The sequence below is a fragment of the Anopheles maculipalpis genome, chromosome 2RL, assembly GCF_943734695.1.
Source record: "Anopheles maculipalpis chromosome 2RL, idAnoMacuDA_375_x, whole genome shotgun sequence".
NCBI lineage: Eukaryota > Metazoa > Arthropoda > Insecta > Diptera > Culicidae > Anopheles > Anopheles maculipalpis.
The window spans coordinates 45,559,805-45,582,940 of record NC_064871.1 but is presented as its reverse complement, the minus strand read 5'-3'; the positions used below and the strand labels follow the sequence as shown (position 1 = coordinate 45,582,940).

At 42.1% G+C, this 23,136-nt stretch overlaps 5 protein-coding genes across 10 annotated transcripts in view; 3 read left to right on the top strand and 2 right to left on the bottom strand.

Annotated features, from left to right (window-relative positions):
• Positions 1 to 23,136, bottom strand: part of LOC126558208 (O-glucosyltransferase rumi homolog) — a 170,424-nt gene that overhangs the window by 90,371 nt on the left and 56,917 nt on the right. The gene's annotated exons all lie outside the window — the stretch shown is intronic.
• The window catches only part of LOC126557078 (proline-, glutamic acid- and leucine-rich protein 1-like), a 265,735-nt gene continuing 242,738 nt past the window's right edge, over positions 140 to 23,136 (top strand). The window contains exons 1-2 of the mRNA XM_050212727.1: positions 140 to 244; positions 334 to 2,823. Coding sequence (XP_050068684.1) covers positions 140 to 244; positions 334 to 2,808 — 2,580 coding nt within the window. The 3' untranslated portion in view covers positions 2,809 to 2,823. The remainder of the gene's footprint in view (positions 245 to 333; positions 2,824 to 23,136) is intronic.
• LOC126557039 (DNA replication licensing factor Mcm2) lies at positions 3,987 to 6,733 on the top strand. Its single transcript, XM_050212678.1, has one exon. It carries the CDS (start codon positions 4,040 to 4,042, stop codon positions 6,698 to 6,700), a length of 2,661 nt encoding a protein of 886 aa, XP_050068635.1. The 5' UTR covers positions 3,987 to 4,039; the 3' UTR covers positions 6,701 to 6,733.
• On the bottom strand, positions 8,343 to 9,291 carry LOC126558911 (zinc finger CCHC domain-containing protein 10). The gene is made up of 3 exons (XM_050214997.1): positions 9,247 to 9,291; positions 8,972 to 9,133; positions 8,343 to 8,889 (listed from the first exon to the last, which is right to left on the bottom strand). Exons 1-3 carry the CDS (start codon positions 9,282 to 9,284, stop codon positions 8,343 to 8,345), a joined length of 747 nt encoding a protein of 248 aa, XP_050070954.1. The 5' UTR covers positions 9,285 to 9,291.
• The window catches only part of LOC126557724 (synapse-associated protein of 47 kDa), a 30,955-nt gene continuing 18,218 nt past the window's right edge, over positions 10,400 to 23,136 (top strand). For 3 of the 6 annotated variants that reach the window (XM_050213596.1, XM_050213600.1, XM_050213595.1), the window contains exons 1-3: positions 10,481 to 10,535; positions 13,612 to 13,822; positions 18,510 to 18,791. In XM_050213596.1, the coding sequence (XP_050069553.1) occupies position 10,535; positions 13,612 to 13,822; positions 18,510 to 18,791 (494 nt within the window). In that variant the 5' untranslated portion in view covers positions 10,481 to 10,534. Of the gene's footprint in view, positions 10,408 to 10,480; positions 10,536 to 12,045; positions 12,112 to 13,611; positions 13,823 to 18,509; positions 18,792 to 23,136 lie in introns of those variants that run through there. The other 3 variants (XM_050213598.1, XM_050213599.1, XM_050213597.1) reach the window with 3 other exon arrangements.

The window sequence follows — 23,136 nt, the reverse complement described above, 5'->3', positions numbered from 1 at the left end:
ACATGCAAAGCAACCCTGCACAGCGCTGACAGTCAGACGCTTGTTTACATTTTCGCCGGTGCACGTGTATTTCTGCGGAGTGCACGGAAGTAGGATAATAATTGTGTGTTAAATTGTGTTTAAAAGTTCATTTTAAAACATGGAAGGCGTCGGTCAATTAATCGGGAGCCTTGTCGAGAGTGACGATAGTCTGTTGGACGCATTTCTTCACAATTTAAATGAACATCAATCATTTTGGAAGGACGTAAGTAGAAGCGCATTGCCTGCCAGTTCCTAGACACAACTCTTTGCATAGAAAGGCAGAATGTTTATCTTTTTTTTCTATATTTGTAGCCCCAAAATGATTTAGATGCAATCTTTACCAGAATCGGAACACTGTTGGCTGGCTCCAGAACGCGTGATCGTGGTTTAAAGATGTTGATTCACCTTCTGTCCGGCTGCCCGCTGGATCTGGTTGAAGATAAGGCCCAATTCTACATGAACCTTTGCATGAAAGTGTGTGAACAGCGTGGCCCCATACAAACAATGCCGTTGGTGTATCAGCTGCTGCAGCAACTAATCCACCGTTCGTTGGCCTCCAACGATCTGCACAAGCTGTTTGTTAGTAATCTTCCCAAGCTGCTGGAATCAGTCGGACCCAAGCTACCACCGCCGGTTGTTCCTTCCGCATTGACCTTCCTCGAATTAGCCATGCAACATTATGCCGGTGCATGTGGTCCTGCAAAAAGTCGTATCGAGACGTTCCTTTACTCGTTGGTTGACTCTACGAATTCGCTCGTCCGCAACAGTACGGCCCGTTGTTTGTTGCTGTTGCAACAGATTCGAGGAGGTGGACAGCACGGTTCCCTGCATAAGCGAACCTGGGAAGAGTATTACCGGAAGCTGGTCGATACAATTCACGATCTGTTGAATCAAATATTCGTACACACACCGGAAACGTTCGATGAGGAAGATAATCTGGAGTGTTTGAAGCTTCCCCCAATTGCAAACACGGGCAAAAATCCTATCCGGAAAGCTCATCTACTAGCTATCCGTGCCATCAACATGATTGCTTGCCTTGATCAAGCCATTGTGGGAGCGTATCCGGTAGCGAGACCGATCGCGCCTTTCAAAGCATTAAATCTAATCCTCCGCGGGTTGTCCGTATCCTGTGAGACAATGGGAAAAAACCCACTTGCGGAAAATATTGCCTTCGGTACTTTTTTACCGTCGATCCACTATGGGCTGCTGGAGGTGTTGGATGGATTAGTGTTGGCGCTCGGCACCAATATGCTAATGTATGGTGATTCAATCTGTGACATATTCCCCAAATGTCTCAAAGCAACACAAACTAATCGGAGCGATTGCGAGGGAACGAAAAAATCCTTCACTCGTTTACGGAGCAAAATTTACGAAAGCATCCAACTTTGGTGCGAAAAGATGCGCTATGGCAGTAACATAGAGATGGTAAATGAACCACTGCTCGAACAAATAGTGCGAGACTTTACACCGTACGAAAGCGAGGTAACACTGAAGATGGGTTCCAGTGGCAACAAGCGACTATCGTCCAGAGCCAAGAGAAAGCTACAGAAGGAGCAAAATGCTGCCACAGCTCTAAATCAAAATCATTCGAGTGGAAGTGGCATTGCGGAACGTAAGGAGCAGCTAATGGATGCTGGGAATGAAACACTTTGCCGGGCAGCGCTAGACTGTTTGTCCGTTATACTTCAATCTGCCGGATGTTTCATCAAACCCATCACGCATAAGCTGCTGGAGGAGAAAATCGTCCCACTTTGTTTTTCGCTCGTATCCAACCATCAACAGCTTGGACTTTACGGTGACGAACAGGTTCGGGTGGCACTGCTACGTACCTTTGCTGCCCTTATCGTAAATCCACATCACCACTGTCCTCCACCATTGCAATATGCGAGCTACATTTTCAACACGCTGCAAACGACCGATTCTAGCACGGTTGTTCGTTCTGTGGCAGCTGAGCTAGCGCGCACGATGGAACTGGTTGTACATCCTTGGAAGGAAACGCTTTACTTCCCGGCGGATAAATCTGCCATTAAAGATGCGTTGGCGAACAAAGACAAACATCCGTTGGCCATGCTGACAGTGGTGAAGGAAAGGGTTTCAGCTGTGAAGGAGACCAATGGTGAGCTGCATTGCGACAGCGATATATTGGACGCTGAAAATCCATCCATGGCTGAACCACAGAACCATAGCTCACCGAAAGAATCCACTGATGCTGCTGCTACAGAAGAGCTAGCATACGAAAGTGAGGGAGAAATCAACGAATCGCTAGCCGTAACAGAAGCGAGCGATGATTCAATCATTGAGGATGAAACGCCACAGCAGGCCGAACCGGAACCTGCTACTGGATGGGTAGAGCATGTAAGCATATCTTCGTTGGACGATACGGTTAAAGGAAAGTCCGTCAAAATTACCACCATCCCGGACGACCCCGATTGCTACGATGCAGGTGTTATTCAATGCTCTGAAGATGACGACGATAAGCCGGAAGAGTCTGCCGTAGTTTCGATAATGGATAGCGAAGAGGAACAACAGGATGTGGCTAACGACGATAACGAGGACGATGTTGTGGAAGTTGCCACTGTAGTGGATTTAGTTGCACAGGAACTAAACAATACAAATAGCCGCCTGAAGAATACCATTACGTCGGAGGCACAGGATGATGTTACAACCAATGGCGGATCAACGAAAAAGGCCAAACTCTCGACAGACAGCTGCAATAGTACCGGAAAAGCTAAAAACATTGACGATATCGTAAATGAGATGGTGGCGGAGTTCGTTGACGAACCATAGGATAAGCATTCAACTGTTTTTTTTTTTCGAATGAAATATAATTAACATTCTTGAGATATAAAGCGTACTGCCTAATCTACCCGGCAGTTTTGGAATCTGATTCTAGAATCTATTGGTTTTTTATCATCAGGAACCAGGAATGATCGAACATATTGATCCACATCCATGGGACAAAACGATCAAGGCTGACGATCGATGATGTGGTTAGATTTATCTTGGCCTGTTTCAAAAGTCCTTAATACACAAACATAGTTTCGCGTTGTCGTCTGGCAAACTAATATCTCGGTTTTTCTGATTGACGCATAGTCAACTACGGACTGGGTTTTCCGGTGCCATTCTGACCCTAGCGAATCACTGCGAAATGATGATCCGACAACAAATTATTCTGTAGCTGTATAACCTCATTACTGGATTCTAATTTTACTCCTAGCTGGATAATCAGTTCTGCGTACGAGATGGTCGAGGCGGGATTTGCTGTCCGTTCGTCCCCTGAGAAAACTGGCGTCGGTACTACCTCTACCACTCGATCGCCGTTCACAACTAAACTATCAGGGCCATACTACGGGTTCAAGCTACCCTTCGAAAATTAAATATCCGTTCGACCCGGACTTCAAAAATACTTCTATGCAGAATCATAAAACATTCAAAAACTAATTTTAAGCCCTCAAAGCAATCCTCTTTTTTACTCTTAACTTCATGAACAACCCTGTAAGTATAATCCTTCCACAGTGAGATTGATGGAATGTCATTAAGGTCAAAATAAAATATGTTTTTATTGTTATTTGTATCTAGTTTAAAAAGCCGCTCTTCTGAAAACTTATAAAACGTTTTATTATTATTTGTTTTATTGAAAAAAATCTCTTCTAACTGTTTTGTTATTTGAATTCAAAATTAATTATCAACTGTCTTCTGTTTGGATGCGGATTATGTGCGTGCGTCCTGTCACCGGCGCATGTCAAATTTGCGCGCGCAACTTATTTGTTTCCTGAGCGTTGTTGATGCGCAACTGTTGAGTGCTGATATCGTGTTGTATATTTGTTGCGTACAAAAGCGTTTTTTGTTGTATTTTAGTTATTTTTACCTAATTAAACATGTCGGTAAGTAAGCAAGCAATCATCCTCAACATTTCTTACATGGAAATGTTGTGAAATTCTCACATTATTGTTGCTAACATTCATACTCTATCTTGAAGGACACACCAAGCTCTCCAGCCCCGAACCTACCGTCGGACATGGACCGACGAAACTTCCGGTCCGGGATGACTTCTCCCGTTGGGGATTTCGAACCGTTCGAAGATGAGGCAGAAATTCTGGGCGATACTACGGTGCGTGAGGAAATTTACGACGAGGAGGAAGCGGATGGTGAGGAACTGTTCGGTGATAACATGGAGGCAGATTATCGTCCTGCACCGCATCTCGATCGGTACGATATGGACGAGCTGGATACGGAAGAGTACAGTGACATCTCGCAAACGGATCGTGCCGCGGCTGAAGCCGAGATGCGCCGGCGTGATCGTGAGGCGGGTGTGCATCGTGATCATCGGGATTTGTTCTACGACAAAAGCGACGATGAAGACGAAATCCCACGGGCGAAACGGCGTGCAGCAGAAAAGGCGGCGGAACTGGGCACGGAAACGGAAACCGATGCAGAGATGGTGGAATCGATCGAAAATCTCGAAGACACGAAGGGACACAGCATTAAGGAGTGGGTTTCGATGCTGGCACCGCGGACGGAAATTTCGAACCGTTTCAACAGCTTCTTGCGCACGTTTGTGGATGAGAAGGGCCATTATGTGTATCGGGAACGGATCCGACGGATGTGTGAACAGAACAATTCTAGCTTTGTGGTGTCGTACACGGATTTGGCACACAATCAGCACGTGCTGGCGTACTTTTTGCCCGAAGCACCATTCCAGATGCTTGATATTATGGACAAGGTGGCAAAGGAGATGGTACTAAGTCTATATCCGACATACGAGCGCGTCACGAATGAAATTCATGTTCGAATTTCGGATCTACCGCTGGTGGAGGAATTACGTACGTTCCGCAAACTTCATCTGAATCAGCTCGTGCGCACGCTAGGAGTCGTTACTGCCACGACCGGTGTACTGCCGCAACTGTCCGTCATCAAGTATGATTGCGTCAAATGTGGTTACGTTCTGGGACCTTTCGTACAGAGCCAAAACACCGAGGTTAAGCCCGGTTCCTGCCCGGAATGTCAAAGCGTTGGTCCATTCTCGATCAACATGGAACAAACGCTGTACCGGAACTATCAGAAGATTACGCTGCAAGAATCGCCAGGGCGCATTCCCGCTGGTCGAATCCCACGCAGCAAGGACTGTGTCCTGTTGGCCGATCTTTGCGATCAGTGCAAACCGGGCGATGAGATTGAGGTGACCGGCATTTACACCAACAACTACGATGGATCACTCAACACCGAGCAAGGATTCCCGGTATTTGCCACGGTCCTGATCGCAAACCATCTGGTAGTGAAGGACAGCAAACAGGTTGTGGCTTCCCTTACCGACGAGGACATTTCGACGATTCAGCGTCTCAGCAAGGATCCTCGCATCAGCGATCGTATTACCCAGAGTATGGCACCTTCGATCTACGGCCACGAGTACATTAAACGTGGTTTAGCTCTCTGTCTGTTTGGTGGAGAATCGAAAAACCCGGGCAACAAGCACAAAATCCGTGGCGACATCAATATCCTACTATGCGGTGATCCCGGCACAGCCAAGTCACAATTCCTGAAGTACACGGAAAAGATTGCACCGCGGGCAGTATTTACCACGGGCCAGGGTGCTTCGGCCGTCGGTTTGACGGCATACGTTCGGCGCAATCCTACCACGCGCGAATGGACACTCGAAGCGGGGGCCCTTGTGCTCGCGGACCTTGGCATCTGTCTGATCGATGAGTTTGACAAAATGAACGATCAGGATCGTACGTCAATCCACGAAGCGATGGAACAGCAATCGATTTCCGTTTCCAAGGCAGGCATTGTAACGTCGCTGCAGGCTCGCTGTGCGGTAATTGCCGCAGCCAATCCGATCGGTGGGCGGTACGATCCGAGCATGACATTCTCCGAGAATGTAAACCTCTCCGAACCGATCCTCTCGCGTTTTGACGTTCTTTGCGTGGTAAAGGATGAGTTCGATCCGATGCAGGACAAACATTTGGCTGAGTTTGTCGTCGGTTCGCACATCAAAAATCACCCATCGAAGGCGGAAGAGATCCCGGATTCTCAACCGCAAGACACGATGCAGATTCCCCAGGATCTGCTCAAGAAGTACATCGTGTACGCGAAGGAAAATGTACATCCGAAGCTGACCAATATGGATCAGGACAAAATTGCCAACATGTACTCGCAGCTGCGTCAGGAATCACTCTCGACCGGCTCACTGCCAATCACGGTGCGACACATTGAAAGCGTTATCCGCATGTCGGAAGCACACGCGCGGATGCACTTACGTGACACCGTACAGGATGTGGACGTTAACATGGCTATCCGCATGATGCTGGAAAGCTTCATCGAGGCACAGAAGTTCAGCGTTATGAAAAAGATGCGTTCCAGCTTCCAGAAGTATCTGTCGTTCCAGCGGGACCATTCGGAGCTGTTGTTCTTCATCCTGCGCCAGCTAACGCTGGATCAGCTGGCGTACCAGCGCTGCAAGGAGGGTGGTCGACGTGGCAAGGAAAATAGCGGTGGTGAGCGTCCACGTACTACGGTGGTTGAGGTGATGGAGAAGGATCTGTCCGAACGGGCAAAGGCGATCGAAATCTTTAACCTGAAACCATTCCTCGACAGTGAACTGTTTCGGCAGAACGGGTTCACGTACGATGCTAAGCGTAAGGTGATCGTACAGGTCGTACCGGAAGCGGCAGAACCTTAAACGATCCGAAAACTTGCCGTTTATTTAAATGAAATCAACGTGTAGTAGCGTATCGGTAGGGTTTAAGTAGGCTAGGCTTCTAGGGTGTTGTTTACTAACGTTTTACACATTTTTTTTTCTCATTTTACACCTTTTGTACAATTATAATGTGTCAAGAAGAATACTTTACGAATAATAAAAGTGTGTGTTTTTGTCGTCCTGAAATACAGCGTTTTTCGGGGATATAACAAACAAGTTCGCCTAGATATTGGGGTGCTCAGATGTTGCATTGCTCGGATGTTGTCATTGGATGTGGCAGATTGAATCAATAATATAGCGGAAATTGGGACAAGTATGCTACGTTAAGCAATTTATGATGTATCTTACTTGAACACCTTTTTTTTAAAGCTGAATGAGCTTTCATTACCATTTTATACTTATTAATCAGTCCCAGAAAAAATAAATACCGAGTTCACCGTTGCATGAATGTTATAATTTTTTTTGAAACTGTGATTTTTTATGTTTGGTGATAGTTGGCCATTTAGATAAAATCATCAAAAATAATGAAAAATGGATATCATATCAGGTGTATCATTATTGTATACTAAGGGTAAATTTTGTTCACCAAATTCCTCGTCTTTTGGGTTTAAAAAATAGTTTCATAACGACCAAAACATTGCACCTTACTGGTATTAGGATATGCCTCCTTGGGCTTCTAGCATAAATTGACTGTGTTATCGGTGAAACTTCGTGCTCTAAAGCGGTGGTGTGTGTCACCAAAGTGCTTCTTTCGGTCACGGATCTCAATGCCGATTCCATTCTAGCCTTTGGCCAGCCCTGCCTATAGGTACACACCGTCCCACTTCTGTCTAAGCTAATAATGAAAAATATATTATTCTGTTTCTGGGATTCTATCCCTAGTCGATACGAATTGAAATCCAGAATTGAGATCTCGTGTTTGTGGAAAACAATTTTTACGTTGTTATAGCTCGACCCTTATTAAATTCAGCGAAAAATTTGCGGTACCCTTGCCCTGAATAGTGGTAGTCCTTTTGCCCCAAAAGTAATTCCATTTTTAAATTTATATTTCCTTTTTTTGTTTTGTTTTTTGAGCTGCTGAGGCAGCTCAAAAGTAGATTCAAGGTGTTCTTGTTTAAAATTTGTCATGTAATTCACTTTTTTATATTTAGTTTTATTGTGTTTTGAGAGCTTATTTTAACTTGTTGAAATCAATTTAATAGATCAACAGAAAATGTACTATTATTCTTGTAATTTGGTAAACTATATGTGGTCACAGGTGCGAACAACTCTGCAAACTCACTTGATACACTGAAAAGAAAAACTAGATGGCTCACTTGGCTCAACTTCCTGCTACCTGAACAAATCAATATTTCGACGAACTTGTTCATTATATCTTCGAAAACCCCTGTATTTGTTTTAGAAGCTTACATAGAGATTAGTTTCATTTTTCATGGGGCCCGGTTACATGTAAATTATGGGGATTCTTACTTACTTCCCGGTGTATCGGGCTGGGTAGATAGTTATAGCAATTACATGGCTCTTTCGTCCTGACTCTAATATCGTTGCCAAGTGTAAACTTTTGGGCAGACTTGGGGCCTGCAGCTAAAAGTGATTACAATGTATGATTCATGACACTATATTATTATTCACCTTCCTTGCGACGTTTTCTCTTCCGTTTGTGCTCTGATGCAGATGAATCCTCACTAGAAGAACTGCTACTAACGCTGCTGCTGCTGCTGCTGCTGCTGCTGCTAGTACTACTACTATCTCGACTCTCGCCCTTTGTTCCCTTCTTTGTGATGTCTTTTTTGTTGCTTTCCTTAGTCCGCTTTCCGGCCACAGCTTTCTGACTTCCGTTTGTGGCTTTCTCTTTCTTCGCCGATCGCGCCTTTTTCTTTACCTTCCCGTCATCCGACGAGGAATCTCCATCGTCACTACTACTGCTGCTTGCACTGGAACTGCTGCTGCTGCTGCTAGAGGAACTACTGCTGGTGCTGGTAGATTCGCTGCTGCTACTGCTACTTTCGGAATCGCTGCTACTGGTGCTGCTGCTTTCGCTGCTACTATCGCTCCCATCACTGCTGGCGGATGTAGTATCAGGGCCGGTGTTTTTCTTTTTCTCCCCACCGGATGACTTTGTGGTGGTTTTAGAGCCATCGGCGGTTATTTTTGCTGCCGCTGAGTCACCACTAAAATTAAATAACGCAATACACAGTCGTAGCATTTGCAAGGAAAAAGGCATTCGTATAATCGAGAGTGGATTTTACTTACTTTTTTGAACCGATTTTGTTCAAATTCTTCTTCAGTACCTGGGTGCGGGATGATCGATGCAAATACTTGCGCTTACCCTTGCACTCATAGCTCCAGTGGCCATATTCCAAACATTTCTGGCATTGTATCCCTTTGGGAAACGCGGCAGCTAGTTTCGCTTCTCTGTTTTAGGTATGAAAAAAACAGGGACGAATCAAATTTAGACCATTAAATACCGCAATCAAAACAACATATCAAAGGAATGTTTTTACATTTACCAAACACGCTTTACTTACTTTTGCTTCAGAGCTAGCTTTTGTGCACCTAAATGCATTTTGTGCACTTTGCTAGAGATGAGTTTTTGCTGGATCTTGCCGGTACAAACACAAAATAGTCCTAAATTTTCATTTGGTAAACAACTTCTGTGCATTTGTGCCCGATATACACGACACAATCTCAGCTGTCATTTGTTCGTTTGAGTCAGTGGATGACAGCGATGATGATGATGATTGTGATGGTGTACGGTAGTGATGAGGGCACCGGACCGGAATCGCAATTCCGACCCGTTCCAAAATAATGATTCCGACCGTTTTTGGGAATCAAAGACTAACGTTGGATTTCTTTTTTTATTGTACTCCGTCTCTTTTTCAATAGCAAGCGGATCCTTGCGTACCTCTGGATTGTTCGTGAAAAGCCTTGAGAAGCCCTTCCCTCCAAAGTGAAATTGGTTGGTCACTCACTGTGCCAAATACGCCTAAATGTATCCAAAGAGCAGCACATGTCGCCAAGGATGCTACTCAGATTGCTACTATGCATTCTCGGTCGGCCAACGGTAGTTTATCGAACCCTTACCGCTTGAAACATGTCCATAGAAAACTTTGCCAGGCTTACATAAAAGCTAATAAAATCACCAAAGAACACCGCTAATAAAATGGTACAAAAAATATCAAAACATAAAACCGGAGCGTGAAACCGCGATCCAGAATCGATCCCAGCCTCGAAACGCTCCGGCATGATCCGACCATTAATGGTCGGATCTGCCCATCGCTAGCGTAAACAACAACTTTCATTTTTTATTTAAATATACGAAAAGCTGTACATATTTCTAAAACAATCTTTATTCTACGTGAAATCTCTTTTTTATCTAATTGGTCACTACAAATTTTAATAAAATCATCATGGTACTGACCGTGAACGCCACTACTTAGCAGTATAAACACAACCGAAAACAGCTGTCATTGTTATCAAATGCTGAAACAAAAAAAAAGGTTGTTTTCATTCTACGTTTTGAGACGTTTCGTAGGGCAAGCAGAGGAGCATTTGGCCTGGCTAGTGCAAGCGACAAATTTACTATATTTTACAGTGCGTAGTGCAACCTTACACACAGTGCAGTGAAGTGTGTCCGTAAACCTTCGATTAGCCACCAGCAGCAACAGCAGCCAACAACACACAACCGTGTAAGCAGGAAACCAAGCCCCGAAAAACATTGGTTCCCTGAACGAGGAATTTTCAATCGTGGGGGTTGTGATCGTGTGGTGGTGTGTCTAAAGAATTGGCCAACGCAAAACAAACAAATTTGCAAAAAGTATGAAAATTCAACCATACCAAACCATAACCTTTTAGCGTTAGCGTGTGTGTAATAACACTGTGTATCACATAAGGGGATTAATCATATTTTCTTGTAGCATATTTACGGAGAGGTTGACGATTTGGCTAGAAACCCCATGGTGCAGATATTTCGCCAGTTATGTACAGCGTTGTCAAGAAGGATGGACACATCCATCGCCTTCTTTCTATGGTTATCGATTTTTCTATCCTTCTATTTTCACACCCTTGCGACTGAAGAGGGAAATTCCATCAAGGGAAAGCAGGCCCGCAAAACGCAGGGCTAGATGAGGAAAGGAAGAACAAGGGTTGTAAGTACATGATGCAGGATATAGTCAACAGAAGAAGAAGCATAATTAACACTGACTTATCGCTCTCGTTAAACTCGTGTGTGTATGTATTCATTATTATTATTGTATGCTATCGACGAGTTTAGGTCTCCGTTCGTCGTTTATTGATTATTTCAAAATCAAATTAAATTATTCTCTAATAGGCAAAACATGCGCGAGCCATGAACGGAGAAGGTCGATCGATCCCATATTTCTGTAGATAATATGCTTAATATTATATGTTCAAATCAATATTTTCACCAATTAGCACCTTTTTCTCGTTTTAGCAAATGAATTAAACGAATGCAATTGCTTTCAACAAACAGAACAAGCAATTGTTTATAATGCCATCCCAGTCGAAGTTGTGCGTCTCGGTGATGCATTTGAATTATTAACTACCTTTCTTATTTACTGTCTGGCAAAGTGAACAAACCGCCTGGCTGTTACGAAACATTGGTTTCATTCATAAAAAAACCGGTTCTGAAGATTGTTACCGCGTTAGTAGTGGCAGAGAAGCCAGAATGCGTACCATTGCGTATCGGACGAGCTGGCCAACTAAAGCTTGTTATTGGGAAAAATAATTCATTCCAAACTTTCCTCCTCGCGGTGTGTATGGTGTTATTTTTTTTCTTTATTTTTGCAATGACACGCATCATTTCGATCGGTTCGGCCACCGTAGTACGCATGTCGTGTGGCACGTTTCATGCTCCGGCTCCGACAGGGACGGTCGGATGGTGGGTTTTGTGTTCGATTGAATACAGCTCCACATTTCATGCTCCTTTCCCTTTACCTTAAGAGTGAACCACCATCGACAAGAGGTACAAGCTTCCGCTTTTGAAAGCTCCAATTGTATGGGGAAGGCTGTATTTCGTATTAGTACTGTGTACAGAGTCCAGAGCTTTCCAACCATTCTAGAGTGCGCGCGTGTGTGTGTGGTGGTTGCATGTGATGCTTTTCGTTACGACGAGAGCAGCATCGACAGCGAATGCGCAATGCTGGTTGGACAGCACTTGAAAGCTCTCGAAGCATAAATTACGTGCAGAAAGGACGAAAAAGGGATATTTTAAACACATACACACACACGCCCGACAGCATATCGCGTTTATTCGTGCTTCGGACTGCTGTTGAAACAGACCACAGTTGGGTTGAGTTCTGGTTGGTGTTCAGTGTACAGAAGAAATTTCCTTTAACTCCTCAGCTCTGTCGTTTCCGGATTCGATCGCCACGGTACGATAGCCTTTCTACGACTTTTGTCTTTTCAAGTGGAGAATATACATGTGAAAAACATGAATTAGCCTAATTAGTGGAGCTAGGGACCAACGTTGTGTATATTGTTCGCATGTATGAAAAGAGTACGCGAGTGTCATGTTTCTTGAGCCTTTTTGTCTTAAACCCGAGATTGGAATTAGTTAGATACCCCCATTTATTCAAACCTGTATTAAAAAGCTGTTTTAGATAACCTTTTTTCCTATACTGTTTCGATGATTCTCCAACCTTTCTACCCAAGAAGCTAGTTATGCGTGCGAGCGAAATTTAACGCTGGCGTAATAAATTTTCCCTTATTTGCTTGAGGAATAGAAATGTAAGCGTGTGTTCGTGCTGTGAAAATGCCAATGACGAAGCAAGGAGGTCCATGGCGATAGGGCAAAGAAAAGCTCCAATCTTCTCCAGTGTCGCTGTTTCTCGTTTGACTATTATTGCCTTGCATCCTACACTTTCCCTTCGTTTGCCGGTATTTCGGGAACCCGAAGCACCATCGGGCACTTCCTGATTGAAAGGAAAAGAAAATTGCCCTCACTGCACTGGTGTTGGACTTTTTGAAAGCTCTCGCTTTTCTCCTCCATACTCGAACATCTGAAGAAGTTGAACCCACACTCTCTTAGTACACAGACAGGATGGTGCGTTGGCGTGTGTTTGTGTTATTCCCAGTGCGTTGACAATGAATATTGCACAGTGAAATAGAAAAAAAAGGAATCCCTCCCATTACGGAGAATAGAAGAACTCTCTTTTATTCTCTTGTCTCTCGATTTGCCATACTAACACACACACGACTATGAACAAACACACATTTTTTTCGTGAGCAATATTGAAGTAAACCATTGCCTTCCGTTCCGTACTAAGAGCCAGTATAGCATTGCAATACTGTAAAGTCATCTCAGTCGCAGCAGTAGCAGCAGCATCCAGTCGAATTCTGGGTTGCCATTGGTCATTGGGAATATTGTAGAATATTGCTGCTTGAGGTATTACACCCTCCACAGTCCTTGGCTTCATTCCTTTGATTCCAATTAAACTTCCATCTGTATGCAGTGTGATTGGTCCTGCGTCCAAAAGTGCAATAAACGTGTGCTAAAACTGCTTCATTAGGACTTTTCGACCAGACCAAGGGTGTGCCATTATTTGTCTAGCTATTGGTTCGCAAAGGAAACTCATATGCAGTGTGCAATTAGTGACATTATCATTGTGAAATACTGTGTAGCTAATATAGTTGACGCATTACAGTCTCTGTATTCGTCCCGTTTTAACACAACAGCTAGTGAATCCGTGCTATCCGTGTAGAAAAAGCTACCCTCAAATAACGCACCAAAGCAAATCACTAACCCCCACCTCAGATAGTGTTAAAAAAAATAAATAAATAAAAAATCGGCACAACTGCACCCAGTAACTGAGCGCGGCGCAAGCAAGACGAGCCACAACACATCCACCACGTTTGTCCCATCCTTGTTGCAGTGAACATGTTTTCCGGATTAACGAATCAAGTGACCTCGTGGATTGGGGCGGCCAAGGGCGAACCGCAGGACGAAGAAGTCCCGACACCCCCGAACTCGGCCGCAACCACTGCGACAGCGACGACTTCCGGCGCTACGGCCCCCGCAGCAACGACTGCAGCCGCTGCAGATGCAACTGGCGCAGCAGCGGGTGGAGACGGCGGTGACAAAAGGTAAGTCAGAAAAATTGAGGATAAAGTTTGGTGGAGGCGAGGGTTGCGAAATTTCACGTTAAGATGGTCGCTTTTTCGCAATTCTCGTGAGGACTGCAATGCCAATTTTATTACAGTTTATTGTTAGCTTTCTTCAAATATGTACTACGATTCCAACCATTTTCCTCACTCGGACAGATTTTTCTTCCAAGCTGGAAAATTCAAATCACATGATACATCGTTTTCTCTCTCTCCATTTTACGGCTAGTCTCCATTTTCTCTTTTGGACGGAAATCTGATATCGTGCTTTTCGCAATTCGCGCTCTCTCCAAAAGCAGTGTAATTGAATGCTATATGAGCCCTTTCTCTTGTCGCTGTACTCTTGCACGGATCTGTTCTCGTTGGTTCTCAGTTTGCAAAGCTTTTCATGTGCGCTCTATTTTTTGCGAACTTTCTCCAATTTTGACATTTCCTAGAACCGTACTAATGGGTTAGTGGTGCGTATTATTTGCGTGTGTTTTAGCGTTACATATTTTTACTACTTCCTTGTTAGGCATTTAAGGTTTCGAGCAGCAGAAATACGGTTTTGAAATTTGATAACTGTGTTGGTTGAGTTCAATAAATGCAGTTTATAATAAATGTAATCTTTATTATCCATATCGCACTTCAATCTTAACTCCTGTACGGTTATAACGTACTACTAAATTTTTCCTTTCTATACGTTAAACTGAATCTTGATGTAGAAAAGCGATAATTTTTTCTTTTTACTTTCGCATTTCACCGAAAGACGTACGCGTATGGAAGTATTACAACGCTATCGTTGACATTTTCCAACCCTCCAGGCATTTGCAACACACGTGTGTCTCGATTTTCCGCAAAAGAAACCTGAAAGACACTGCTGCCCTGTTCTGGCCATGAGTATGATTGAAATCACATACACTTGACGAAAATCAAATTTGATTTCAGCTTACTGGTGCTTTAACGGTGTGTTCTCCGTATCAAATGTGCTTCATTTTCTTACCTTCGCTTCTTTTCCTTTCGTTTATCGTGAAATGGTTTCGCCGAGAGTGCACTGAAACCAAATCCACATTTTTTTTTTTTAAAGAAATTGTGCACCCACCCATCGTATGTTGATTTATTAAATTATAGATTGTTCTTAGATGAACAGTGCGACACGTTGATGTGTTTAGGAAAAAAAAATGTATTTGATTTAGTTCAGATTTCAAAGCTGATATATGGCAGAACATCCGTTTATCTTGATGGGAATCTTACCCGAGAATTTAAAATATAATATTGTTCATGCAAATGTAATTCAACATGTTATTGGTTTTGGAATATTTTTTATGTAGGTTTTATGCTATACAAAGTTTGTACTAGCAATACGTCCTGAAAATCTTATATGAATGAAAAAACTCGTTTGGATTACGATTCTTAAACTTTTCCATACATAAGATTTTTTAACATAAGATTCACGAAGTTTTTCGATTGGAAACTTCAATCCTTTACAAGGATAAAATAATGATATATTATTAGAATTTACTTGCTTACTTACTTTATTTTTTTTTAAATACTTAGTATTTATTTTGAAATGTCAAAAATAACAGTAGATTAAATTTTTAACCAACCCAATGATAATTCTTGTTAAGACCAAGAAGACTACACCGGTTACAAATCATATTCTAGTTTGAAAGAAAAAAGAGCAGTAGATCATACTAAACTTACCCTATCTAGACCAAGTTTTTCAATCCTTGTCTAGCGGGATCGCTCCGAACTGGATTTGATGCTGATCAAGCCGTATGAAATACGAGATGCCTAAAATTCAATATTTTTCAGCAATCGTTAATGTAGTACAAATCCTACGATATGTATAGTCGCTTCCTCTTCCTTCAGCCATCTTCTAAAATATCGCTTTTAAGAAATTTTTTTTTGAAAAATGATTTTATTGAACAAATTTTACATTCTTTAAATTTTTCTAAACACACATATATTACATCCAACATCCCGTTTGCAATACTCAAATAAAAAAAAACAAATATTTGAACCCTATAAAGTGGGACGAAATAATAAAAAAAAAAACTCACCCGATCAACAGTGAGTTCTCCAACCGTGTCAGCTAATCCCGTGCAGGACAGATGGCTTCACTTTATCTCATATTGAGGATAATCTGCTAGCTTGTTGTTTTTTTTTTTACTTCTCTGTTTTCCAACGTTATTGTTGCCATCGGCACTTGGGTATTTGTTACGTACGAATACGAAAAAGAGAAAATGTTTTCCCGGTGCTGCTTATGGGCATTGGGTCACAGTGCCCGGTTCGTGCTGTGTGTGTGTGGTATTATTAGCTGTTTCATTTCCGTTTGTAGGCTATATTTCAAACAGTACCCCCTAAAATGGGCGACAATAAAAAGGACATTCGCTTTTCACGGTACACAACAGCACTGGTAGCAGCAGCCCAGTGTACCAGCCTGATCTGGGCATGGTGACATCGTTCTGCTCTAGCGTTACGTAACTGGCAGCTGCCAAAAGCAGAGTAAGCTTCACTCATTCGAGAAGATGATGATCCTTCTGATGAGAGCATGTGTGCATGTGTGGTTTCAGTACGGTTAGCAAGTAAAAAAAAAAATATATAATTTAGAAGTGGCATCGAAATACTAGTGGTGGAGGAATGAAATGATGTGTTTTTGTTTTTCCTCTCGCTAGCAAAGAGTTTGGCAGGTCGTTTTCACACGATGTTTTCATAATCCTTCATCGATAAAATTGTTCTACTACTTGTTCCACAAACCACTTCGTGTGGGGAAGACATTTTTTATTTCAATTTTTGTTTGATGTTTCGTGGAGATTAATACATAAAATGCATATAGCTCTATACATAAATTGCTACTCCAAACTTTTGTCTCTTTGAAATCTAAGGTTTACAAACAATTCTCAGAATTCGATGGAGGCGCCTGGTATTTTATAATATAACCTTTGATGGAGACGCCTGGTTGCATGTTAGCTGCAGACAATGAGATGTAACTTTGAATCCTTCAGGAATTATGTAGATATATTCATTATTTATTTGCTTGCTAGTTAACAACACATATTACTTCCCATTGCAATCAATATTTCATGTGCAAAAAAAAAAACAGCTACTTACGGCTGTTATTTATCGTTTAATTGATAATAAATCAATAATCCTAAACCCAACTACTGTTCGCCATTATCCTCTCACAATGGTGTGTGCTTCTTGCATATCAATCATGAATCGATTAATGTGCTGTCGATTTTCCAATTTCCAATGCGTACCGTTTCATTCCATTCCGCCACACGTATGGGTGGCGCCAGTGCTCGAAACACAGACACAATTTCGATTATGATCACGTCCGCGTGAGTAAATGGAATTTTCGATCCGGAATATTTTGCACGTCAGCAGACTTAGTGTGGTAGGGGCGGTGTGAGACTGTGAGCAAAGATTCAACATTCCGTTTTCCGCTAAGCTGCTTGAATCATTTAACAGTATATCGGTTCGATATCCCTGTGATCAGTTCCGTCGTGCTGAACGTTTTTAAGGGGGAAGGCACATATTTGATTTCGGTCGATCATTGATTTGGTGGCATACATTCGAAGACACACATGGTAATACGTGTTCGGAATGTGGATATTGTCGCGAAGAGAAGAGCAAATACAAGAACAGTTGGTAAGTAACGCAACTACAAGAGCTTTGCATGTATCCGTGAGTATTATACATATGGACTATCAACGGTCGCTTTAACACGATGTAAATTGGGCTCACTAGTCAATAAAAGTCTCAAGGGAGTCTGCTTTTAAAATCAATAAAAATGATACATGAGCTTTCGTACCGACCTGTGGAACGAGTTAGTTTACATCCGATCGATAAGGAGCAGGTACCATAAATTAAATTTCGGGTAAAAAGTCAATAAATAAAGCCCAAATAGTTAGCGATGTTATCTCAATCGCAAAACTATCAATCTTTATTTATCCTCCTCTAAACGGTATACAAAGATTATGGCACAAAGGATCCTCTTTTGTTTTTATATTGTCATTGTTTCTTCCCATGAATGGAAAATGTGTTGGATTTTTGTGACTCAATGCGATGTTGGACATGGTACTATGGATATTTTTTCATTCGGCTAGGACGTCCCGGACGTTTTGCTAATAATATGATTAATATGTTTCCGATACAAATTTACAGAGTTTTATTAACAAGCTGACGTCATCGTGATTTACTTATCTCCAGTATTAAACTTTTGTTGCACTGCTATTTTATTTATTCACCATTTGGCCCTTTGCAAATAGCTTCCGGGCGATAAGATGGTGGTGTGCTGATGTGAATAAATATTTGTTCAATCTTTTAAAAGCATTTTTGATCGAGTACAGAGCATCTTTATTCCATCCATTTTTATTTGCAACGCTGCTGTTTACCAACCCGAAGCTTAAAAGCACGACAATACGCTAGGGGAGTGTTGTTTGGGCTGGCAGTGTTCCATTCAGACGAATCAGTTTTTTTTTTTATTATTTTTAGTATTGCTTCTTCATCCTCCACTAATGCTCTCCACGTAAAACATATCTCTCTCTCGGGCACAATTCTTGGAAGGGGAGATTGTTTAGTTTTATTAAGATTCAGCCAAGGGTTGACATTTTTATGGGTATCAAAAATTACACAACGCATCGGACTCATGCTACTACTATTCTATTCCATTTCTTCCCCACAGCCCAACCAAAGGTGGTGTATTTTCGGGCGTATCGTCGAAAGTAACCGGATGGCTTGGCAACGCCTCGATCCCCTCGATGCCAGCCATTCCGACGGTTTCGATGCCCGCCATGCCAGCGATGCCTTCGATGCCGTCGATTCCGGGCCTGCGAAAGGCGAACGCGACAGACGAAAATGGTGGCATCACGAACGAGGGTCTGGTCACGTCGCCCGAGAAGGCTAGTCAAGGTATTGCCGGCTCGACGGATGCTGCCGATGAGGAGGACCGGTCAAGGTATATTAGGTAAATGGGCCTATACATAATTGATTGAAATTTGAATCCCGCAGTACGCGAATGTTAATAGAAGGGCGAGAGAAAAGGAACGAGAGTTGGATAGTGTCACTGACGCAAAGGAAAAGAAGCAAAAAATCAAAACTAGAGAGAGAGCACACACATAATAATGGACAGAGTGGTTATGTTGCCGATCGGTTCTTAGAGAGCACTGATATTATCGTATCGTGGTGTTTTTTTAGTGACACACTCTGGACACACTTAAAGAAAATCTTAAAGCGTTGTATCTTAGCGCAGTTCATTTCGAGCATGTTCTTTCCTTCTTTAATTTAGTTTGTTTTTGTGTTCTTCCTATACTCCTTCTAATGTTTACAAATAGGAAGTCAATTCTTTATATTTATTTAAGTGGGCTTGTCTTCTTTCTAGCAAGTGCGTAGATGTTGCTAAATTTAATAATTGAAGCTTAACGACTTACTAAAATGGAACTTAATTAACTTTATTTAAAGTTCCTTTTTCATAAAGCAAATTAGAATTTTCTGAGTATTCCTATTGTCACTAATTAATAACTTAGTTCCACCATTTAAAGTCTCAACATGAGTCTAGATGTTTTCAACTGTATGAATTCGTAATGTGGGTCTTTATTACACGGAATTCGATTAAGCGTTGCATGTAGCCGTTAAGTTTTACTTTTATGAGTCTTTCCTATCTACACTTTTTATTCCATATTAGTCCTAGAAACATCCTAGATTTCTCACTAGATCCTCATAGAACAGTTAACGATAAATCGATAAAATAATGAACAAGCCTAGTCCCAGTACCTAGTCAAGGGATCGTCCTTATCCAGATTGGATCGGAAACTTACCACAACTTGCATTGCGTAAGGATTCACCATTTAGCGCTACAGCTGACAGCATCTCAGCCTGTTACGTCGTATCTGCAATCGATAATTTGATCAAATCCAACGTGTGAACATGTAGCACATTAATCTGGAAATCATTAGAAATTAGCCGTTGGGCTTGCTTCGGGACAGGACTAACGGGGTGCCACAGCTTGAGCAACACCGAACTGTACTGCGGAAACGGATATCACCGCCAGTACCAGACCTAGTGTCGGTGGTGTATAATAAAATGTTAATGAAATCATTCAGCATGATTTCCAGAGCTCGTCTTTCTCTAATCGCCGATCTCCCCATGCCATACGGCGATCTCCCCATTCATAGGCGACAACGACTTCTTTTTTTTTACGATGAAGAGTAACATGTTACCATGTGGTGGTCCTAGGACTGGTTGAAGAGTTAAGGAAAAAGAGGACACATCGATGTAATGCAGCAGGAATAGGAAGGAGCAAAAAAAAAAACACAGAACCCAATTATCTGTACAGTCTGTTGACAACGGTCAACGGCAAACGTTGACGTCCCGAGGGAGAAACCAGTTTGTCACGTAGTCACCACGACCTGCAGCAGCGGGTGGTGGTTTTGCGTTTCCGGCGCTCACTGAACACATCCGGTGACATCCGTTTGGAGTGTTTTACTGGGCGACCGTCAGCGGTGAATCTGTCTTTACATCTTACCGAAGGCCGCTTTTTCCAGCCGATTATCGTTGCTGGTATGTATCCGGTAGTAGGGCACGATGGTTGTTTGTGCCTCACCCAGCTACTGTTGCTGGTCTAATCGAGCGCGGACAGTGAGGATCGGAGGGCAAGCAGATAGGCGTCTGTTTACTGTTTTGTTCCCTGCCGGGGCGAAGCATTAAAACACTAATCAAATCCTGGTCGGCTCGTTGTTGAGCCTGTCGTTTACTGTCTAGGACAGATTGCTTATTTGATAGGGTGGCAGCCAGTGTCCCACCCTGGAAATCTTTGCTAAATAGTGAACTAATTTATATTTACCATCCTTGTACTACTTGTACATGGTGTTGAATCAAAGATACTGACCTTTTCTGTTTTCAAGACAGTGTAAATCTGTGCAACTTGAAGACAATATTGAACGTAACGTGAAGAGACTGTACAGTAATAATAGTTACCTACCTTTGTCGTGCACACGTGCATGTTTTTTTTTTTTTTTTGTAAAGAAATGTCTTGTTATGTCCTCACTTTTGTTAGCGTTTCTATTTATTTGTTCTTCTCCCGAATGTGTATCTAGTAACACTTCTTCCCAGCTATTTTTTTCTCACTATCAACTTTTTACACATAAACACACACACACCCTCTCTCTCTGTATCGATAGCCAGTGATCGATTGTTAGTATGTAAGCGCTTTTGATTTAGTTTTGTTTGTGCATATTTATGCTAAACGCAGCGTAAGTGTAACTCGTTGCTCTAGACAATTTAGTTATTGGGAGGTTGTTTTTGGTCGTCTGCAGTTCCAAACACCTTTTCACCACATACTGTTCTTTTTTTTCGTACATTCGCAATGCAATGATCAATCACGAATAACCACTCCTCGCTCACTCGCTCACCTTGTTTTCCATGCCGCTAGCGGCCATTCATTTGCTCCCATATGTTTGCCGTATTAATCGTCTTAATCATGGCGCAACACAGTTTCACGTAAAGTTGTTATTTGTTAAGAACGAACTAACCACTAGCCAGACCGCAACTTAGCTCATCATTTTAGCTCAAATCGACCAACATCCAACAAGCTCGTAATACTTATTCTCTCGATCAGCACTCCTCTTTGTTTGCTCAAACTAGCTCTTACCCATTATAACACCGAGCCACTCATGAATTACGTACTCAGCAAACACCTTTCTGTGTCGTAGTTTTCTCCAAGCTCAGTAGCATTTCATTTTGTTGCAATGCCATTTGTAGCATAAAACAAATTCCAAAATCCTAGACAAGAACAAACCGAAAATAACAGAATGAAATAAAAAAAAGTTCAATAACAATACCAAATATACCAACAAAAATCAAACTTCAAAACTCAACTACCTAAACCATCTCAGCTACAAAACATGTATAGAAAAAAGGCAAAACAGAAAAAGCAAACGATATACTTTTCTCTTTGTATAGATATCTCATGAAAATTTCTTCATTTGTGTATGGCCCATTTGAACTCTAGTTTTAAGCAATATTTGTTTAGTGTGTACAATAATTCATTATACCGTTCATTAACGTTATTGGTTTTTCAAAATTAACGCACTCGCATAAAACAAAAAACATAATCATTCACCTCACCCTCTCACAACACACCCAACATGTGTATTCGCGAGACTCGCAGAAAAGAAGACGAACAAACGAAACGTGTTTCGTCGGCCGAACGGCGGACTTGTGCATGCTTTCGTCTGTTCCTCGCGCTAAGCATTTGCTGAATTACGTGTGGATTTTGTTTGCGTTTGTCCGTTGTGACAGTATGAAAAATTGGTTCACAACACGACGATGGAGGCGCCCAGTTGTCGTTAACACTGTGGGACACCTATTTCTTAAACTATTATTTGTCAAGTTTCTTCCCATCCGTTTGACGTGTTCCTTTACTTTGCGTATCGCAACATTGTTTTTTCTTTCTTCACTATTCTTTAGTTCATTTTTCAACCGGTATTCAACACATCATAACCCATTCATAAATTCACCCAGCAAGCAAAGCAAATGGCGGAGGTATAATAAAACTCCACCCAGCAAACAACAACTACATCAACAGTACTACCAACTACTACAATAAAAACAACAATAGCACCAACCAGCTGAACCAGCTCACAACAATGGATGGGGTGTTAAAAGTACACTAACAAAATGAACCATGTTAACCTTACCGTGTGGTGGGCGAACAGAAGATGAAGAAATATATAAAATTTCCACCGCTGCATTAATATCCGTTCTACCACGGCTAACGTACAATCGTAACCTTAAACCCGGCGAACTGGAACCACTAACCCATGGGTGTATGTGTTTGTGTACATGTACAGTGCAACTAGACACCGAGGTACACTTATACACGTTCCACTCAAGTTCATGGTGTTCAGCACACTATCCATCATCGGAATGTGACAGTTGCCACCCTCAGGATACGGTGGATAGAAGCCAAGGAAGGGTGAATGGGGGATACATTTTTGAAGTCATGCATTTTCTCTGGAGTCTTGGAAGTGTGCGGTGTCCTAGTTATATAGGTTCAACGCTGGCAATTATTGCTCGTAAAAAGATGAACTTTTATTTGCTAAATCCTGGCAATAATTTTCACACGTTTTGGTACGGTTCGCTTTTAATGATCGTCCCATAATGTATTTTAGATGAGATGATGACGATGATGGTTACCATTTTTGGTGTTTTGTTCACCATTTTCCTGTATTGCGTTAGTGTGGAAATGCTTTGTTTTGATGATTTATGAAAATGGCGTGTGTGTCATGTTTTTTTTTGTTTATGTCTTGAGA

What these genes read in the sequence shown, in the direction of transcription:
- LOC126557039 (XM_050212678.1), top strand. Translation starts at nt 4,040, where the DNA reads ATGGACCGACGAAACTTCCGGTCCGGGATGACTTCTCCCGTTGGGGAT.
- LOC126558911 (XM_050214997.1), bottom strand. Translation starts at nt 9,284, where the DNA reads ATGCATTTAGGTGCACAAAAGCTAGCTCTGAAGCAAAA. An exon ending in AAGCTAGCTCTGAAGCAAAA is followed by an intron (nt 9,134 to 9,246) that starts GTAAGTAAAGCG and finishes TACCTAAAACAG; the next exon opens with AGAAGCGAAACTAGCTGCCG. An exon ending in AACAAAATCGGTTCAAAAAA is followed by an intron (nt 8,890 to 8,971) that starts GTAAGTAAAATC and finishes ATTTAATTTTAG; the next exon opens with TGGTGACTCAGCGGCAGCAA.